Source organism: Cucumis sativus, chromosome 6 (genome assembly GCF_000004075.3).
Source record: "Cucumis sativus cultivar 9930 chromosome 6, Cucumber_9930_V3, whole genome shotgun sequence".
Taxonomy (NCBI): domain Eukaryota; kingdom Viridiplantae; phylum Streptophyta; class Magnoliopsida; order Cucurbitales; family Cucurbitaceae; genus Cucumis; species Cucumis sativus.
This window is the reverse complement of record NC_026660.2, coordinates 1,509,390-1,529,102: the sequence shown is the minus strand read 5'-3', so window position 1 is coordinate 1,529,102 and position 19,713 is coordinate 1,509,390. Positions and strand designations below refer to the sequence as shown.

Below are 19,713 nucleotides of genomic sequence, written 5' to 3'. Positions count from 1 at the left end.
ATATAATTTTGAAATTGTTATTCAGCTGGACAGCATCATTTCAGCACAATGTCTGCTAAGATTACATGTTGGGTTTAGTGACATCAATTTCTTTTTTCTCTATATCATATTTTTGATAATGACCTCCACCATCGAATATATCCCTTCCATCATATGTGGCACAAATTAAGTTTTGCATCATATTTTTCAATATTCAACACCCATTCTATACTATATTTATCCTTATCTTATCCATCCCTTTAAATTTTAAGTTCATCCATCTAAAATACTTACTGTCATACTAAATTTCTCTTCATTCATTAACTTCAAACTTTGAATATCAATCCACCACATACCAACCATAATAATCATTTTGGTTTAATTTTAATCTCCATCCGTATATTAATTATCAAGATGGGAATCAATATATAAAACTAGTAATTAAGTTTGTAAACTACTTTTATTTAATTCTTAAATTTTGCATATAAAAATAAATATAGAATTGTTTAAGAACACAACACTTGTCCCACTAACAAGATATGGTTTCAAGTATTTGTGTGTATAGCTGTCTCTTTTATCTTATAACCTACCATTAATGAACACAATTAAGTAAGCTTTGGTTTCTTAAAAATGAAAACCATACATATATATATATATATATTCCCACTAGTGTCCTATTAATTTTGATATTACAAATTAATTAAGTTGAAAGCTTACTACCAAAATGGGCCACATGGGGGATCTAGTCCCATCCCATGAGATTAATTTTAAATAATCACCTATTATTTAAAACCAAAATACTGCCATTATTTTCAATTAATTAATACATGGGTTTTTAATGTAAAAAATACGTAATCAAACAAAAATTAACAACGTAAGAATACTAAAATCGCAAGTCATAACAAAAGGTTAAAGACACCCGTTTTTCGAGCATGACAAATTAGATCGTAAGCAACTTAATTATATAAGTTTGAGGACAAATAGAAAAATGTTAAAATAATGATCTCCATTCCAAAATAGATAAATAAATAAAACTCATCAACAAAGGTTAAGGTTGTATATGTTTTGATATATTTTCAAATAGTAAATATAACAATAAATCTAAAATTTAGTAAATATAGTAAAAAAAAAAATTGTAATTATAACGAAACTTAGATTCAAACTATAGTTTGTGTGAATCATATCGTTAATCAAAATCTATTAACAATAAAATATTTGGTTAGAAGTGTAGGTTAAAAATGATTCAATTCAATATAATTTGAAAAAAGAAAAAAGAAAAACAAGCAGTTGCTGTGTTAGAATCAAAAGTGTTACTTGAACTCATTGTTGATCATAATAACCACACACCCATGTATATTGGATTATAGATATAGTTAAAAAGTTGACAGCAACAAAAACCCAACTACCAATAATTTAATTAATTTAATTGTGAAAAGCTGTTCTTTTTTTTTTCTTTGAACTTTTAGATTGATGTTACCTTGAGGACTGTCACGCTTTAACTTAGAAAATTTCTTTTGGTTGGGATATATACTAATTAATTATAATTAGGTTTCTTTCAAAAAGCCTTTTCTCTTCCATTTTTCCTATATACAAAGAAAAAACCACATATATTTTATTTTCTATGAATCCCCCCTTTGCATGCTTTTGAACCAAAAGCAAAAGCATTAAATTAAAAGTTAGGTTAAAAAAAAAAAGAATTATTAAACAAAAAATTATAGGGAAATGATAGTCTAATTAATCCCATTTAGCTTTTGGGACCCAACTTGAAACCCTACTGCCCAATCTGTTTATGAAAGCTAATGAGTTTTTTTGTGTTTAATTCAGTGAAAGATAATTTAATTAAAAAGATGAAAGTACAAAATTAGGGTTCCAAGATATTCTTCTAATTGTTGATAATTGGGATTGGAGCATCCAAATAGATTCATATACTTTCTTTTTTCTTTTTCTTTTTTTTGGGATCTTTTTATTACCCACTAACAACAGCTGCAAAATGTTTAATCGACACATAATCTAATGCCTATTTTTATTTTAATAAATTAAACTAATATCAATTTATAACTATATATTATATATATATATATAGAGCAAAACCTAATATCCATTTGTGAGAGATGGTAACACCTATATAAATGAGACAATTAATAATTATATACAAGAAAAAAAAAGGGGTAATTAATTAAAAAGTTTCCTAAATATCAAAATCAATTAAAAGGTTCTAACTGATATACAATTCTCCACTACTTATAAAGCTTCAAGTTAATACTTCTAAAAGATGTTTGTATCAAGAATGATAAATAATTAAAAAAAAAAAAACATATCCTAATTAATAATACAAAAGTAACAAAAATATCTCCGTTTTATTAAAAGAAAATGCATGATGTTATCTAAGTAATACACACTTTCATCTAATTAATTTCCATTTGGTTATGCTAACTTTTTAGTTGTTTGTTTACTTTTAAAAATTTGTATATTAATTAATTATGATATAAAATGTGTTTGGATCATTTTTGTTGTCACTATTAAAATTGAATTAAAAATTCTACCATCATTTTAAAATATTTAATTACAACTAAAATAAAAAAACTAGAGATATTTCCATTTAATAAGTCATACCTCATTATTAACGATTTTAAATTAGTATAGTCTTGAGAAATAGATTTTACCAAAAATATTAATCTTTTCCTCCATCTTCCAATATACAATCAAATACAAATTCCGAATTATAATCAAACATATTTCAAATAGAGTAACAACCATAATTTGATTTTAATTATTTTCTACCAAATTCATCATGTTTTCTTTAAAAAAAAAGATTAAACGGATTTTATTTTACATATATAACCTAAATAGATAGATCAAGAATACAGAGATGGCAACCCATCCAAGTATATTCTATTATTTTTTTGAGAATTACATGAAAAGAGTTAATTTAAAGATCGATTCGAGTTGATTAATGACTTACGTTAGAGGTGATAATTTGAATTATTAATCTCTAACAAAATGTCATAGGAATATTTTAAGATAGTAATTAGGATCTTTATTTATTGGAATCTATTTAGAAAGCTCGATAAATAAATGTCGTTTATGTATTTATTGATTAGATTTCATTTAATTTGTAAGCTCCATCAGGGTGATTCTATTCATGATTTTCTTTTGATCAACTACCAGTGTAAGTTTATCGTTCATGACAAAGTTTCAATTCAAATATCCAATATTATAGCTTGAGGACCGGACCACACCATAGGCAAATTATGTTATTCTTTATGATTTGATTATTATTACTTTTTCATAACCATTGAGTAATGTTTGGATATATAAACTACATTATTACAAAAAAATTCTTATCATAGAATATTTACAAAAGTTAAATCATTGAATTGTTCTTTTTCTTATTATTACTGTTTCTACAGAACATTTAATTTGTCCATGTATAATCACATATACAAAACTACAATACTTTTTTTAAGTGTTAAATAACTTTAAAACTTCATTTTAATACAATAAGAGAGGACAATTAAAGTAAGATTGTGTGTTTGTGATTGATTTTGAGATTGTACTCGATCAAACAAATTATTAAGATTATTTTCTACAATCACTCCTAGTTATTTATTAGTTCTTTGATTCTTCTTAAATATGTATAGTTAAATAATATTTAATATCCATTATTTAATGATGAAAAATATATTGAGTCTATTTTAGTTATTATATCCCTAAAATGATAGTTTAGTATTGTTCATCAAAATCCAACTTAACTTGTTTAAGAATAAAGCTAAAATTGATGGAAAACAACTACTCTACTTCATATTACAATTAAGTTTACAAAAATGAAAAATACAATTGTTAACAATATTTTAAAAAGCTGCAGAAAACCAAAGTTAAAGTAAGCTTATTATATATCCATGAATAAATTTTATGGTTTGTTAAATGATAATGAATCATGTGATAAACACAAAAATTATAAGATAATTAAGGAAGAATAATATTAAATGCTTTAAGCCAAGTGGCAACCTTAGGAAGCCCCCATTCCTTTTCATTCTAAGATTAAAAAAACACTTTATGGATAAATATTATCATCTTCTTCTTTTTTTCTTTCCTTTTTTATTTTCTACAATAATAATAAAAATAACTTTTCCTTTTCTTTTTTAGTTTTTCATATGGATATCTATCTTCAAATATAGGGGCTGATTGATGTGTACATGTGAGAGCATATTATAACTTTTAATTAAGCTAAGAATTTTAATTTATTCCTTTGCAAAAGAAAAAAAAAAAGAGAGATATATTCCGTGGGCATTTCTAAAACACAATTTTGACATGTGTGGGTTCAATCTTCAATCAACACTCAAAATCCCTAATTTCCATAAATACTACATTACCCTAAACACACTATATATAGTCCTTATTTAAACAACACTTCAGTTTAATCTCTTCTATTTTTTGACATTTTTTTTTTTATATATCATATCCCATAATTATTTCTCATTTATTTTGTTTTGAGATTAAACTTTACCTTACTTGGATTCTTCAAACTATCATGAGAAGAGATTAGCTAACAATTCATATTCTCTTTTTTTCTTCCAAATAGAATGTTAAGAGAATATCAATTTATTTTTCAAAACTTTAAAATTGTATCAATTATTTAAACATTTTTTTTTTTTATGTTTTATTGGTTTAGATACAATTACCAAAATTTAGAATTTAAATTGATATATGGAAATATAATTTCTAAAGTTTATAGGTATAAATTAATATTTGTTCTATATGTAAATACACTTAATAGGAAGCTAACTTGGTATTTAATGAGTTGACGTATACAAATTTAAAAAAGAAATTAATTAAGCCATAAAATTCTAATTTATCTTTTTAAATTCTTAAAAAAATAGATAAAAAGATTCTTTTACATTATTGGTTAAGACATTATATCTTTTCACTAGCTATGTGAGATAAATGAAAATATTATATAATGACAAAGAGAATTTTTTCACAATAATTATTTAAAGTATCTAATTCTCTAGTCTCATCAAGATTCCAAGAAAGCAATTAAATTATATAGAAATATGTGGAGTTAGTTAGTTTTTTTTTTTTTTTTCATTTATATAAAACCTTACTTTTGCTTATTATTATTGAAACTTATTTGCTTTGAGAAGGAAAATAATGAAAAAGAATAAATTAAATATATATGTAGAGAAAGAGAGGTTAATAAGCACAAATGAAGAAATAAATATATAAAGATGGTCGATGGCATAATCCAACCAAAGGTGACCTCCATGTTTCATTTAAATTTTTATTTTGGAAAGAAAAAAATAATGAACGGTTGTGATGTTTATCACAAATACTTTCATGATTTTTGTAACGAAATATTCTTCTTTTTTTTCTACTTTTGAGAAAACCCCAAAAATTAAACATTTTTATAAAGTTATTAAGGATGTAATTAAAGGGGTTTGTCCAATCACATTCCCAAATTTGGTCGAAATTGGGCTACTTCCCTTGGTTTGGTTGGCTTCCTGTATGGGCCTTAAGGTCCATATTTTTGTCTGTTTCAAAACTAAAATAGTATTGGGCTTTTCATATCTCAATTTTCCTGGAAAGATTTATGGAAAGAGGAGGGAGGGAGGCATTGATGCTTCCTCTAATGGTGTCTACATTTCCAATACTCATACTTCTTCCCATCCTTGCAAAGGTAGGACAAAAAAGAGAGCATAGTATTGAAAATGGCAATGTTATTACATAGTTTTCTTTGTGCTTTGCAAAAGTAGTATCAACTAATCATAATTGTACCAATTTTTGCATAAAAATGCCTTTTTTTTAAAAAGTCCTGTCCTTTGTAAACCAAGTGGTGGCAGATCATTAACAGAGGATATGTCATATCAAAAGCTAAATTTAAGGGCAAAATACACTTCCAACATTAATTGCCTAGCACACATTATACTCATCAACAATGAAATTTCAGCATCAACAAATCCCCCTAAGAAATCTCAAACCGAAACATTTAACAACCAATGAAAAAGATAACTGAAAAATTATTGAATATCACAACTGTGGTATTATAGCACATCACTCAAAACAGATAGCAACTAATGAATAAATAAAATATATGTTAGAACCTCACACTTCCTTCCTTCAACAATTGGATGATACTGTACTTTGTTTATGATTGTGGCTTTTTCTTACTTTGCTTCTTCATGGGGAGAGCTATGTGGATGAAGCCAAATCTCTTTCTTTCTGTTGAAAGATTCTTTTGTTCATTTCTGTCATTCTCTATTTTTGAAGGAAATGTTAGATCCTCTCTTAATGCATGGAGATGGAGCATTTGACTCAAAGCAACTTTCTGTTTTTCACACTGGCTTTCCCTTCTTCCTATGCTGTCTCCTGATAAACCTTGCTTCCTGCTTAGCACGTCTCGCATCGAAATGGTAGATCTTAGAACAGGCTTTGAATCCTTTTTCATTACAAGTTCTGGCCTACTCATGTTGTGTAACGGAGAGCCTTGATGAATGGATGGATGAAAGTTCGCGAGAGCGGAATGGTGGAAATTGTTGAGGCTACTTGGGTAGTAAATGGCAGGTCCCTTGTGTTCTGGTGCCCATTTTCTTAGAGTTTCTTCAGCTACTAGTTGCTTTCTATTTGCAAGTTCAACTCTATTTAAAGCCTCCTCCAAAGCTTTCTTGCCAAGATTAAGCTCCTCTTTTGCTTCCTTCAACTTCTTTGCTATGGACAATTTGGAGGAATTTGTCTCATCAAACTGATATTCCTCAGGTTTCTGAGTGTTGGGGTTTAAGAGAGATTGCTCTTTGAAGTTAAATGCCACAGTTTCAGGCTCTTGCAAAGAAAATCCAGCTGAATTATCAATGCAACTTAAAGCTTCAACTTCAGCTAAAGCCACTGCCTCTGCTGCTCTTGCAGCCTCTTCCATTTTCCTCGCTGCTACCAACCTTAGCTCTGCAGTTCTCAAACTAGCCATCTTCTGCTCATTTGCTGCCAAATAATCAGATTTCACTCCATTTGTTTGTCCACCCATTGGGTTCAGCTGAGGAGGCTCCCTCAACGTATGGAATGAATTCTCAGATACATCTTTAAATTCAATATCATCAGTCACTTGGGACTTTATCTGAATTGGTTTGAGCTCCTCATCCAATGTCAATGGACAAGAAAGCTTCGGCTTTGGCACAACCCCATCTCGTCTCTTGGCCAGCAAACTCTTTTCTCTCTTCATTTTCCTATTGAGCGATTCCACAGAAGTTTGAATGACACCCAGATCATTTATAGTCTTTCCAAGGTTCATTTTTGCTTGCTTCAACTCCATTAAGATCATGTCAGGTGATGGACATGAATCTCCTAACACATGCTGCTCATGATTGTTAGTGAAATCACCAAAACTTTCCTCAATTTCTTTAACAGTAGTAGGAGTTGGAGTCTGTTCCCCTGAATGAAAATTTGGCGGTGGAAAGCATTTCAATGCTTCTGTCCTCAGCTGCCTTTTTAACTCTTCCACCATTCTTTTTGTTGCACCTAATTCTTCCAATACATCAAGTGTTTCTAATTCTTTAACGATCAAATCTTTCTCCAACTCAGCTGTTTGCTCCTCCATTCTCTTAATATCAAACTCCTCAATCCCCTGAGTTTCATCATGATGATGAATCAGAAATCACCTTAGAAATAAACAAAAACAATGCATAACACAAATAGAAAATGAAAAACTGAAACAAACACAGGAAGTAGAACTTTGTTGAGATCATTATTTAAACAATGGTTTCTTCTTCTAGAAACATATTTTGAATTCTTCAACCATTACAAGCATCAAATGTATCCGTGAATTGACAGTGACATCAAACTCACATGGTCAAAAAAATAAACAATAATATTATAATGAACCTCATCCATCTTAATCGGGAGACCCCTGTTTCCACTACTATTCAATTTCAACAAGAAATTAAAAACTACAAAATTGTCAGTTCTGAAGCTCCAAGACAGAAAAAAACGGAGAAAGAGAAGGCATTGTGTGGTTTACCTTGGAAAAGGGTATCCATGGGCCGCTGCCGCCGAACCGGGTGACGGCCTCTTTGACGGACCCAAAAGGGGGGTTGGTGTCGATCACAGCCCTGAAATTGACCCGTCGAATCCCAGGTGGGGGAGTGGAAGAGCCACTTCCGGTGGGTCCGAGGCCAAATGGGTCAGAGTGTGAAACCATTTGGGGTCTGGTTTCAGCTATACATGGGGTTCGTGGAACTGCCTCAGAAGCTGGGTCCGGTGCCTCCGCCATTGAAGAAGAGAAATGGGTTCAGTTCAGATTGAAACTGTGGTTATGGGAATTTAAAGAGAATGTGGGTTGGAGTTTTAGAGGAGGAGTTCATGATGTGAAACCGATTCTCGAAACTATAATGCTTCATGGAGGATTTTAATGGAGGTAGTGATGATGGTGTTTTGAGGGGACCGATTCTGCAACTCGCTCGCAGAGCAAAAAGAGGAAAAAGAAAAGGCTTCACTGAGTTGTAATTTCGAGTTAGCTCAATTATTCTTCTTTTGCATACGAGCTTTAGGGGGAAGTTCCTCTGCTTCTAATTCGACGCATGGGAAGAAACGTGGAAGTTGGTGATTGGTTGAAGCTAAAAAGTCAAAGTATTTGGTACTTTGACAGTTGAAATTTGGACTTGAGTGAAATCTGATTGGTTGGTTTAGGGAGTTATGATGTGGGCTTGGAGTTGACCGGAACTTTGATTCTGAGCGTGGATTGCGGTTAAAAGCGCCAATTAGTATTTGGCGGTTACAATGCCCCATCATCTTCATATTGAATCTTGCCGACATGTCGTTCTTTCTTTTTTAAATTATCATTTCTATTTTATTACTTTTTTTATATAACAAAGAAAAAACTTCAATAATTCACTATCATTGCCAGAATAAAACTAGCTTAATATTACTAGCTAGTATAGTGCGTACCTATTTTCAACTTATTCAATTTTAGTTTAAATCATTTTAAATATAGAAAGCTATAAATCATAAAATTGACAAAATATTCATCTTCTTCCAAAATAAAAAAGAAAAAAACTCACTAACAATATTTGGGATTTGTTTTACTTCTTAATTTGAATATATGTGTTAAATAGAATATGAATGCTTAAGGTGGATATTAACGATTTGAATTTATTTTAAACTTTAGAAATGATTGTGTGTGTGTAATGTGTATTATTTTGTGAATGAGTGCTTTAGTTTTTCTTTTGTAGTGTTGTGTTTTGGTTCTACTTTATGATACTTTTGTAATTTTCAAATTTGGAAAAGCATAAAGTAAAAGATTTAATCCAAAAAAGAAGTTTCGAAGAGAGTGAGAACCTCTCCTACGTACAAAACTTTATAGCCCACACAATAATTACTTCATTTGGCAATATTTGGATACCTTCATTATATCACTATTCATAAGAATTACTTTCTTTTTTTTATTTCCACAATAAATTTTCTAAATTAATTCTACTTTTCACACCCTTTCATTTTCATTCTTAAATTTAAATTTTGTTCCACCAACCTCTTTTCCAATATTTTCTTTCATTAACTCAGTTTGAGAATGCTAAAAACGTGTTTGAGAATGTTAAAATTGAAACCTAAAAATTTCATAGCAAAGAAAATCTACTTAGAACATCAAAACTTTTAGTATATTTTAATTATGCACAATGAAATTGTATAACACTTTTAATGCTTTTTCTCCACGGAATTCGAAAACTAAATATGTGGATAGAGAAATTGAACTTCTGACAAGACTATACTCATTTTAACAAATGTGTATTTGTTTTAATGAGAAAAAAATAATATACGACAATATCAATTTAATCCTAAAATTTAATTACATTCAATTTTACATCTTGTTTCACTAATATTATGGTAGAATTTGTATTAGTATAAACTTTGTCTCCTACCCTAATCTGTTGGACTTTTTTGTTTTTGTTTTTTTTTTCTATTTCTTTTAATTCTGTTTCAAATTTTCATTTAACAAAAACATAAAATGAAATGAACTAACTTAGAAACAAAACCTCTCTCTCTTTACTTTTTCTTCATAACAAATATCTTGTTTTGAAAAACAAAAAAGTGAATTAACTATCAAATCTATTTTTTTAAAAAAAAAAACTCAAAACACAAAATAGAGGATTAGGTTCCTAATTTTTCATAAGTTAATTAATTTAAATCTTTTATTTTATACTTACTTAACAAAAATATTATTCAAATAATTCTCACAAACTTGTGTAGACCTAGTATGATAGGAAAGTATTTAAATTGAAATTAATTAAAATTAAAATTGATTATTTTTTAGGATTTCTTTTTCAAACAAAACATAATAAAAGAATGTAAATTGAAGATTTAAATTTATACAATTATTTATTTATGATTTAAATGAATAGGATTTGTGAAATTTAGAGGGGTAAATGGATGTGTTTTCAATAGTTAACATTGGGTTACTTATTTTATAAGGAAACAATTATGAGGTTGATTTGAAAGTTGTAATGCAAAGACGAAGAAGAAGAAAAAGGGGAAAAGTGATATCTGACATTAATTTGCTTTTTGAAATTCATTAATTAATGAATTGATTATTCAACTTCCATAAGTGAATTTAATAATTTAAAATAAATGGGCAAAGTGAAACACCTTTGAAGAAATTAAACTAGAATCACTATGATTTCATCAAACTTGGATGGAGTTGGTATGAAAGTGTATTAAAATTTGTACTTACTCAATAAAATAATAGACTTTCAGGATTTTATCATTTACAAAATTACCTTAAAATAAAATAGAATTGAATTGGGAAAACAAAAATTATAAATTTAGAATGGTAGTTTATTGTTTAGTAATAAGTTTGGTTAGTTGATGATGGGTTGATAACATCTATTTTGTTTCTAAAAGGATGTAGAGAAATAAATGATTAGAGAGGAGAGGAGAGGGTAAATAATTTGAAAATGAGAATTGTTATTTAATTGAATTAAAAGTTGATAATGATTAGAGAATTAGGAAATTTAGGGAAGAAAAGAAAGAAAGATGTGGTGAGGGGGAGGAAGAAGAAAAGAAGAAAAGAAGAAAAGAAGAAAATGAAAATTGTATATTATTTTAGTTTTGATGGATTTAAAATGATGATATGAAGGGAAAGGGAATAAAAGCATGATTGCGGCGAGTGTTTTTCACTTTAACTTTTTCACAACCAACCAATTCATTTTCTTTTCTTTTTTCTTTTTTCCTTTTTCTTTTCTTTTTTTCTTTTTTTAATTCTCCAATCCCTATGTTACGACGTCGTCTTTACCAACCACATTTTTGTTAGTGCACAATTCATTTTACTTTTTTACCTTTTGATTTTTCACCTCTTACTTTGTAAAAACCCACAAATCACATTGACAACAATGAAGACATTTCTATTTCTCTACTTTGTTACTCCCAAATCTAACTTTTATTTATTTAAACCTTTACAAATGAACATCCTAACATACATTTAAATCAAATTCTCAACAAATATCTAATTAATTCCAATATCCACAAAATCAAATTATTCTCAAAATAAACGCCCCATAAATTTAAACATAATTAAACAAAACTAAGATAATTAACTCCAAAAATAATCTTAATTTTTGGGGCGTAACAATTCCCTTCCAATCATCCAAGAAGAATAACTTGATTAGTGATAGGGATGATCATCGGTTGGTTTAGATCAATTTTTTTTTTACAAAAACTACCACTGAAAAATGGACTCGATTGATTTAAAAGAGGAAAAATCGACCACCAACAGCCAACAGTTTGAACTGATTGGTCAAATCGTTGGTCGATTTCGGTTGATTCAATTTTTCCCAATCGAGATGAAGAAAGAAGTGAAATCTCGAGGCTAATCTCGATGTTTCTCAATTGAGATGAAGGACAAAAAGCTTTAAAGATTGAGTTCTCGGATTAATCCTATTGCTTGTCCGACCAAGATGGAAGACAGAGAAGTTAAGAAGCCTAGAACTCAAGCATCTCGGGATCGAGTTCGATCGAGATTGGAAATAGAGAAGTTACATTCTTTGGAAATTGCATGGATTTGGTTTTTGTTTACTTGAGTTTCAAGTTTCTTAACTTTATTTATTTGTTTAGCAGGGGTCATTTTGTTTTATGTTAGAGAAGACAATATCTTCAACAAAAATAGAAATTTAAAACAATTGTATATATTTATATTTGAACACAATACTAATGTAATACATTACAAAATTCTTCCATGAAACTTTGATATCTTCAAATGATCGAATCTTTTAGATGTACCTTTAAAATAACAAAAAATATTCAACTTGTACCTTTCGATGTTTCAATACAAAAATAACAAAACCTAGAAAAAGAAACATAATCGAATAAAATTCTATCATCTTGAGATAGCAATATATGTTCGAGATTGAATGAAATAAAGGCAAAATTATTTTATGCTAGGCCATTTCGGTGCAATTATGGCCCAAGATTCAATAACTAAAGGCAAAATTCTTTCATCCTAGGCCATCTCGGTGCAATTATGGCTCGAGATCCAATAACTAAAGGAAGAATTTTTTCATTTTAGGACATCTCGAGACAATGTATGTCTGAGATCAAATGATATAATAATAATAATATATATATAATATTTTAAAATATTAAAATTTTGGTTGGGTTTGGTCGGTGGGGATATAAATTTGATCGGTCTGGTTTGGTTTTTCGAAAAACTCTTCCTTAAACCAATCACCGACAATTTTTTTATAAAAATCGATCACTGAATATCGGTTCATTCGATTTTGGTCGTTCAGTTCTATTTTTTGAGTGTCAATGCTCACCCCTAGTCGGTGATACTTTAAAAATCAGTTTAAAGTGATTTTTTTATTTTTCAAAAATCAATTTATTTTATTTTCAAACGTGATTATTTTAGATAAAAGTGATTTCAACAATAGGAAAGTGATTTTAGCCATCTCAAAATCACTCCCGAACATACACGATTTAAAATTCTATTCAATAATGATTTTGGTTTTTGTTTTACATTTTTAAAGTTTATATTTGTTTTATCTCAACCATGGTTTTCACCTCTTGAAAATAGGTTGTTTTAAAAAATACTTTTATTAATTCTTAATTTTTTACTTTAATTATTAAGAGAATAACACAGCCATGAGTTTAAATTTTAAAAAACCAAACAATTATACAGGGAGAGCGTAGGTCTTCAATTTTATTTATAATAAATTAGTTGGTTTTAAAAAAATATATTTAAAAATATTTTTTAATACAAAAAATTTAAACTATAGACCTCATAGTTTCGAATACACTAAAATGTCGTATGTTTAGTAGCAGATGTTAGAATATATATGAATAGAATTTTTAAATATCAAATTGACATAGTTGAAATATGAAATTTAATTTCAAACTATTTTCTTAGATAAAACTTTTTGTTAATGTAAAAATCGTTAGTGAATAAAACTTAATTAATTATTGTAAACGTCAAAGTCACCCTCCTTTTTTTCTTCTAATAACATGCAAATGTCAGAACATTACTAAAACAATTACCCATTAGCATACTGTTTTTATCACTAATCTTTTAAGTCAAATGTTGATTTGTCCCACTGCTCTTTGAATTAAGTATACATTTCTCATTTCAACATCACAACTCTATTGTATTTTATTTCTTTTATTATTTGTAACCTATTTTTTTTGGATTTTCATTAACAAAAACCTTTTCTTAGCTACTTTTGAATCATAAATTAAAACAAACCCTTTGGGCTCACATTTATATAAACCCCAATTCCTCCACAACATCCACATCATGATGCCCAAATTCAATACCCTCACATTGCTTCCTAATCACAAAATAGACCATCTATCATCTCCAAAAATAATTGGGAGTTAACTTAAGAAAGAGAGTGTTTGGGATTACTTTTAATAGTTAAAACTAAAATTCTTTTACCAAGTTTAACGTTATATGAAACAATCAAATTAATGATTCAACACCTCTCATCTTTACATCTTTACTGTTGTTAAATAGAACATTAGTGTTGTTTTAAAATATTTTTAATAGAACAAAATCATTTTTGCCGTTCCAAAAGCATTTGAGGCTAAATAATTTTAAACATTCATTCACCAACCTTATATGATGTTTTTCAATTTTTCGTAAAAGTCGAAAAAATTAATGGTGTGTACAGAATAAGTTTTAATGGGAGCATTCCCTTATGCTTTGGATATAATAATTGTTACACATTAATGTTCCTATCTACCTATATGTGGACCACCCATTAATGTTCACCATTCTTTACCATTTCATTTTACATGGTTTGCTATCAATGCCCCAACCAATAAGCCATGTATATCATTTTCATAACTTTTTTTTTTTTTTTTTTTGCAAGCTTTATTCATCTATATTACGAAATGAAAAAGTTAAAACTACGTTTTGAAACAAATTGGATTTCACATTCATTTTCTCATAATGTATTCGAATTAACATTTGATTGATTCAATCATAGATAAAAAAAGATATATACTTTTGTTATATTTCACCTCTAAACTTAGCGACTAAACTCAACTTTAGAAGTTAAAACTTTGAAAGGGTTAGTCACACCCCTAACCTCATCTTTTATCGAGGGCAAGGGTAACTGTTAATGGGCATTGTCTTGTAGTTTGCACGGCTCAAAGTCTATTTGAACTTTGGTCAAGTACTCCAAATTTTCCTTTCGTCTCATTTGAGCTCAACTTTTTTTTTTAGTCCAAATCTATTTATAACATGTATTGTCAACCACTTAAATGAAATGTTTAATCATTTTAAATTATTTAAAATGATAGGTAGCTAAACATCAAGTTAAATTTAATGAATGAAAAAGAAATACAACAAATTATAAAAGATTTTTAGTAAGATACATATGAACTGAAATTATTTGATATATATGTAAACAATATTTGTTTCCTTGTCATATTCAGCATAAAAACTACCTAAAGTGACATGGAAGGACACATGTCTCATGCTCCATTATCATTTTTTATCTTCCTTTCCTCATAAGATATTTTTAAAATTAGATATGTGTTTAACAATCTCTTTTTAAGAGAAAATAAAAATATTATTGAAAGATAGCATACGATAGCACTGTTGAATAATCTCTTCACCGATTTAACATAGTATAAAAATTGTTAATGTCATTCAACTTTCACACAACAATAATAAATTTGTTTAAAGCCAGTAGAAGAATATGTGGGTTACAAAAGATAGCGTTACACAAGACTGTGATTCTTGGGGTCCAAACTCTAATAATACCTAAATTAGAAAGTAAAAGAAAACAAAATTTTACCTCATATAAAAATTATTGGATTTGAGCACAATGGAGGAGGGGGTTAGGCTTGAGCTTGAAAGGTCTGATTGGAGCAACTTATAGGCTCCTAGGCCTCAAGGCCGGAGGCAGACAAGGAGTTATTGGGCTCAAAGGTTGAACTCTCTTACCTTTCCTTGGACATGAATGATCATTGGATAGATTTATCTTTTTAATCCGAAATCATTGATAATAATTAAAGCTTTTATGCACATCAAAATATTAAAGAGAATTGACAAGTGATTATTAGTATGGAAGAAAAATATAAAACTGAAATTAATAAATAAATGTAATAAACTGGGAATGGACACGTAGGCATATGATATTATTATAAGGGCTTTAATGATCATCTCTCTCAATATCTCTCTCCAACCATCCTTCTCTTTATAAAAAAGAAAAATCACATTAAAGTAGCAAAGCTTTCAGGAAGAAATCATATGGACCACGGCTATCTCTCATTTATTACACCATCTTCACACTCCTAAACCCACAACTAATAATAATAGTAGTAGTAATAATAATATAACACTAATAGCATTTATATATTTTCCATCTTCGAATTTTTTTTATAGTGGAAGATATAATAATTAAATTTAAAATATTACCATATCTAGCATCAATTAAAAATTACAAAATTTATCAAACTCTATCTATAACTCTATCATTGATAAACTATAAGAGTTTGTCACTTATAGGCTATAAGAGTTTATCAACGATAAAAATATATTATTAATAAACTTTGCTATACTTGTAATTTCTTTAAAATGTTATAGTATATTTAATTGTTATTCTTAGATTTGATATTCATTATAATTATCCATTTAAATTTGTGTTTGTTTGATCTCTTTCACTTTAAAAAATATCCAAGAGTTTAATTGAATTGTAATTTTTGTGTTCTCCGTACAATTTTTGTTTAGATAAGAAAAAAAAGTCTAGAATCAACACAACCAAATACACTAGACACCTTTTGAAGAAAACTGTCAAAAAAAACTATATTTTATAGATCAAAGAACAAATTTAAAAGGAATCAAAAGGTGTAAAGCTGTGAACATATTTGTTTACTGTTCTCAATAGATGTGAGAAAATGAATAATATTAATAGTGTTCCCAATAAAAAAATAAAAGAAAGAAAAGAAAAACTCAACGAGAACTTCAAACCCAATGTTTAAAATGTAACACTCTAATTTTTAGAGGACGATATAAATAAATCAAAATTACATCTGAATGAAAAACTCTAAAGATATGAAAGTACATACATAGGAGAGAGAGTTAATAAATGCTTAAAAGAATTGAAAGTTATATTAGTAGTTTATGCCAACGAAGTTACATTTCTTTTAAGTGATTCAATAATAGGAACTTTAAAGTTAACATCTTAAGAAGACGACATTCATTGTTGGTTAACAACTCGATACAACTTTCAATCTTGAAGGTATTGACAAGATAAATGAAAAGGATGTTCAATCGCACGAGATTATCAAAACAACCGAGTTTGGATTTGTGAAGACTGTAATAACTTCATGAACTTTAAAATATTTATAATCTAAAAAAAAAAAAAAAAAAAAAGGAAAAGAAGCACTTCGTCTCAACTGTCTTTCCCATCATGGCCTTCTTTACTTTCTGCATTTGTTAATGGGTCCATCTTCTCTTCCCTTATTAAATTCCTACCCACATATTCAACCTAGAAACTCTAACTAATTTTTACCCCTTTAATTAATTTTCCAATAAAAACAACCTGATTAAGTCTAATATTTTAATGATTACCAAATTAATTAATCCACTCAATTGATTCCTCTCTAAAGACAAATTCTTGATATCAATATTTATATCTGTCAACTTCAATGTTACCACCCTTTTAATTTATTGTACACTGTTCAACAACTACAAAGACTAAGCATTTAGAAACCCAAATAGCTTCTCCTAGCTACTTCATATACCATCCAATTCCTTTTCCCTCCAATTGTCATTATTATATATCAATCAAATTCAGCTGCTTTGGATCTTGAAATCCGATTCTTAGATCTGTGGAAACAAAGAAAGAGAAGGTCTCATTTTCATATATCAATTTTTGGCTTCAAGATGAAAACTCAAAGCTACGACCAAATCTCTCAAAAATCTTTCCCAATTACCAAACATGAAGATAAATTCTTCACTAGAGCTCTATCCAAAGAGCTCAATTCCACCACCAACTCCTCTTTTCGAGTCTATTACGGCGGTGCCACCGGTGCAATTCCGTTCCGATGGGAGTCCCGACCGGGAACTCCAAAGCATACTTTTTCAGACACTTCAATCCCTCCTCTTACTCCTCCTCCTTCTTACTTTTCCTCTTCACATTCTACTTCCAAAGCTTCTTCCAAACCAACCCTTTTGAGCTCGATTTTTCCTCGGCTTACACCCAGGAAATCTCGAACTTCCCCGTCTTTCTCCTCCTCTTCTGGCTCCTCCTCCTCCTCCTCCTCATTAGCTTCGTGGTCATCCTCTTTCTCATCCTCCTCCTCATCTCCCTCGCCTTTCGTTAGACCTAAATTCTTCAAACGTCGTCGTCGATTCTCGGATATTCCTAGCTTACCATTTGAGTATAGCTTTGACGATAAAGACGGAGACGAGGTGGTGGCCGGGAGTGCTCCGAATTCTCCTACTTCAATTTTGTGCTTTGGTGGTGGTTCTTCAAGTAGAGCTTCATTGTTTGGAGGTTGTTACCAGTTAGTGAGTGTGAAGAATGCTTTGTTGTCCATTGTTGGCCATGGATCTGCAAGTAGAGGTACTCTTAATGATTAGTTGTGTGAATGAAATTAGTTAATTCCCATAAGTTTTTTTTTTCTTCTTTTTGGGTTCAATCTTTCTCTCATTGTGTATTTGTGTTTGTGGAGTGAAATGTTATATTATATGGAACAGAAGTTCTTGAATTGATGTTTATTTGAGCTATTAGGGCTCAAATTAAACATTAAATTTCTTGAATGTGGCATATCTCATGTCAAATTATAACAAAAAAATCAAAACATTTTTAGTTTTTGTTTACTTCTTTCTTCTTGTATATACCCACATTATTTCATATAGTCTCATGTTTTCTATTCTATTGCCATTAAGTAATAATATAATGATAAAAAAAAGAAGTAAATTTATTTTTAAAAATCATAAAGAGAACAATAATGAAAATTTTGAATCTCTCCCAAACCCTAAATCATATATGAACATGAAGACCAATAGTTGTAGTCAATAGATAATTACATATTTTTTAATGACATTTGATTCCAAGTTTTCATTTATTTTTTCTTTACTCTTTCAATATCTATGACTAAACACAATAATCAAGCTATTTAATGACTGTGAAATGCAACAATAAGTAAATTTTACCTTTAAACCCCCATAAACATTAACTATGTAATTAAAGTTACACAAACTACATAATTAATTAATGCATGTTGAATTAAATTTATAATATTTAGGTTATTAAAGTTCTACTTAAAGTCAAGTTTTGAAATGAATTTAACAATTTTAAGATCAAACTCAAACATGTACTGTTAAGTCTAATTAAAAAGCAACACCCTAGCTTATTCTCAGTGTATCTAATAGGGCTTGAGTCAGGAAGCTACCGTGTGGTTGCAGGAAGCTGAGAAATTAATATCAGGAACAAGAACTATTACTAAGTATGAAAAGATTGTACTGTCCAAAATACACTTTTATTAATTCACACATTAAATCCACTCTGCCTTGAAATAATTGTAAATTAAAGTTATTTTCTCCTTGCCCTCCGAAAAAAAAATTAATTTATATCTCAGAAGCTTTAGGGTTGCATGGAATTAAATTCTAAACTGTATCAATTAATTTACACTCAACTAAAAGTTTAAATGTGAGTGTACATTAAAAGTTTCACAAATTCATCCTTACAAATTTTATATATATATTTACTAATACAAATGTTAATTCGAATTGATTTCGGTCACCCAAATTCAAATATATATATATATTCACAACACATGACTCAACTTTATTCGAAAAGATAGAAAAAATTTAATCCAATGAACTAATTCCCTATAGTTTTGATTGGATAGTCAAGTTGTGACAGTTGTCGGATCATTTCAAAACTTTAAAAATTGTTCATACACCAATTCTCACTTACATGTATATTTCTTTTTTAAACAAAGATTTTACAAATGAACGACTAATATAGTATGGATTCATATATTATTTTTTTAAAATCTCTAACGTACTCTTTTAGAAATTTAATTGATACAATTACAATTCCCCCGCTTATTACTCTTACCAACAAAATATAACTAATTATAATAAATGATTACAACATTTCAAATTATAATTCATATAACTTTTATAAATTAAAAGTATAAATTAGTATTATATTAAAAAATTGCATTAGAGAATCAAAAATATTTAGAAAAAAAATAGTTCCATCATACTTCTTTTTTACATACGCCAAATATAACAAGCAT

At 28.8% G+C, this 19,713-nt stretch overlaps 2 protein-coding genes across 2 annotated transcripts; one reads left to right on the top strand and one right to left on the bottom strand.

The window, feature by feature from the left end:
- Positions 1-5,818: 5,818 nt before the first annotated feature.
- LOC101214229 (WEB family protein At2g40480) lies at positions 5,819-8,470 on the bottom strand. The gene is made up of 2 exons (XM_011658132.2): positions 7,985-8,470; positions 5,819-7,591 (listed from the first exon to the last, which is right to left on the bottom strand). Exons 1-2 carry the CDS (start codon positions 8,234-8,236, stop codon positions 6,125-6,127), a joined length of 1,719 nt encoding a protein of 572 aa, XP_011656434.1. The 5' UTR covers positions 8,237-8,470; the 3' UTR covers positions 5,819-6,124.
- An 8,874-nt stretch (positions 8,471-17,344) lies between these two features.
- On the top strand, positions 17,345-18,043 carry LOC105435743 (putative protein TPRXL). Its single transcript, XM_011658130.2, has one exon. It carries the CDS (start codon positions 17,345-17,347, stop codon positions 18,041-18,043), a length of 699 nt encoding a protein of 232 aa, XP_011656432.1.
- The last annotated feature ends 1,670 nt before the right edge of the window (positions 18,044-19,713 follow it).

Excerpts from the sequence above, each read along its gene's own strand:
- LOC101214229 (XM_011658132.2), bottom strand. The coding sequence starts at position 8,236 with ATGGCGGAGGCACCGGACCCAGCTTCTGAGGCAGTTCCACGAACCCCA. Across the intron at positions 7,592-7,984 it reads CATGGATACCCTTTTCCAAG|GGGATTGAGGAGTTTGATAT; the intron begins GTAAACCACACA and ends GATGAAACTCAG.
- LOC105435743 (XM_011658130.2), top strand. The coding sequence starts at position 17,345 with ATGAAAACTCAAAGCTACGACCAAATCTCTCAAAAATCTTTCCCAATT.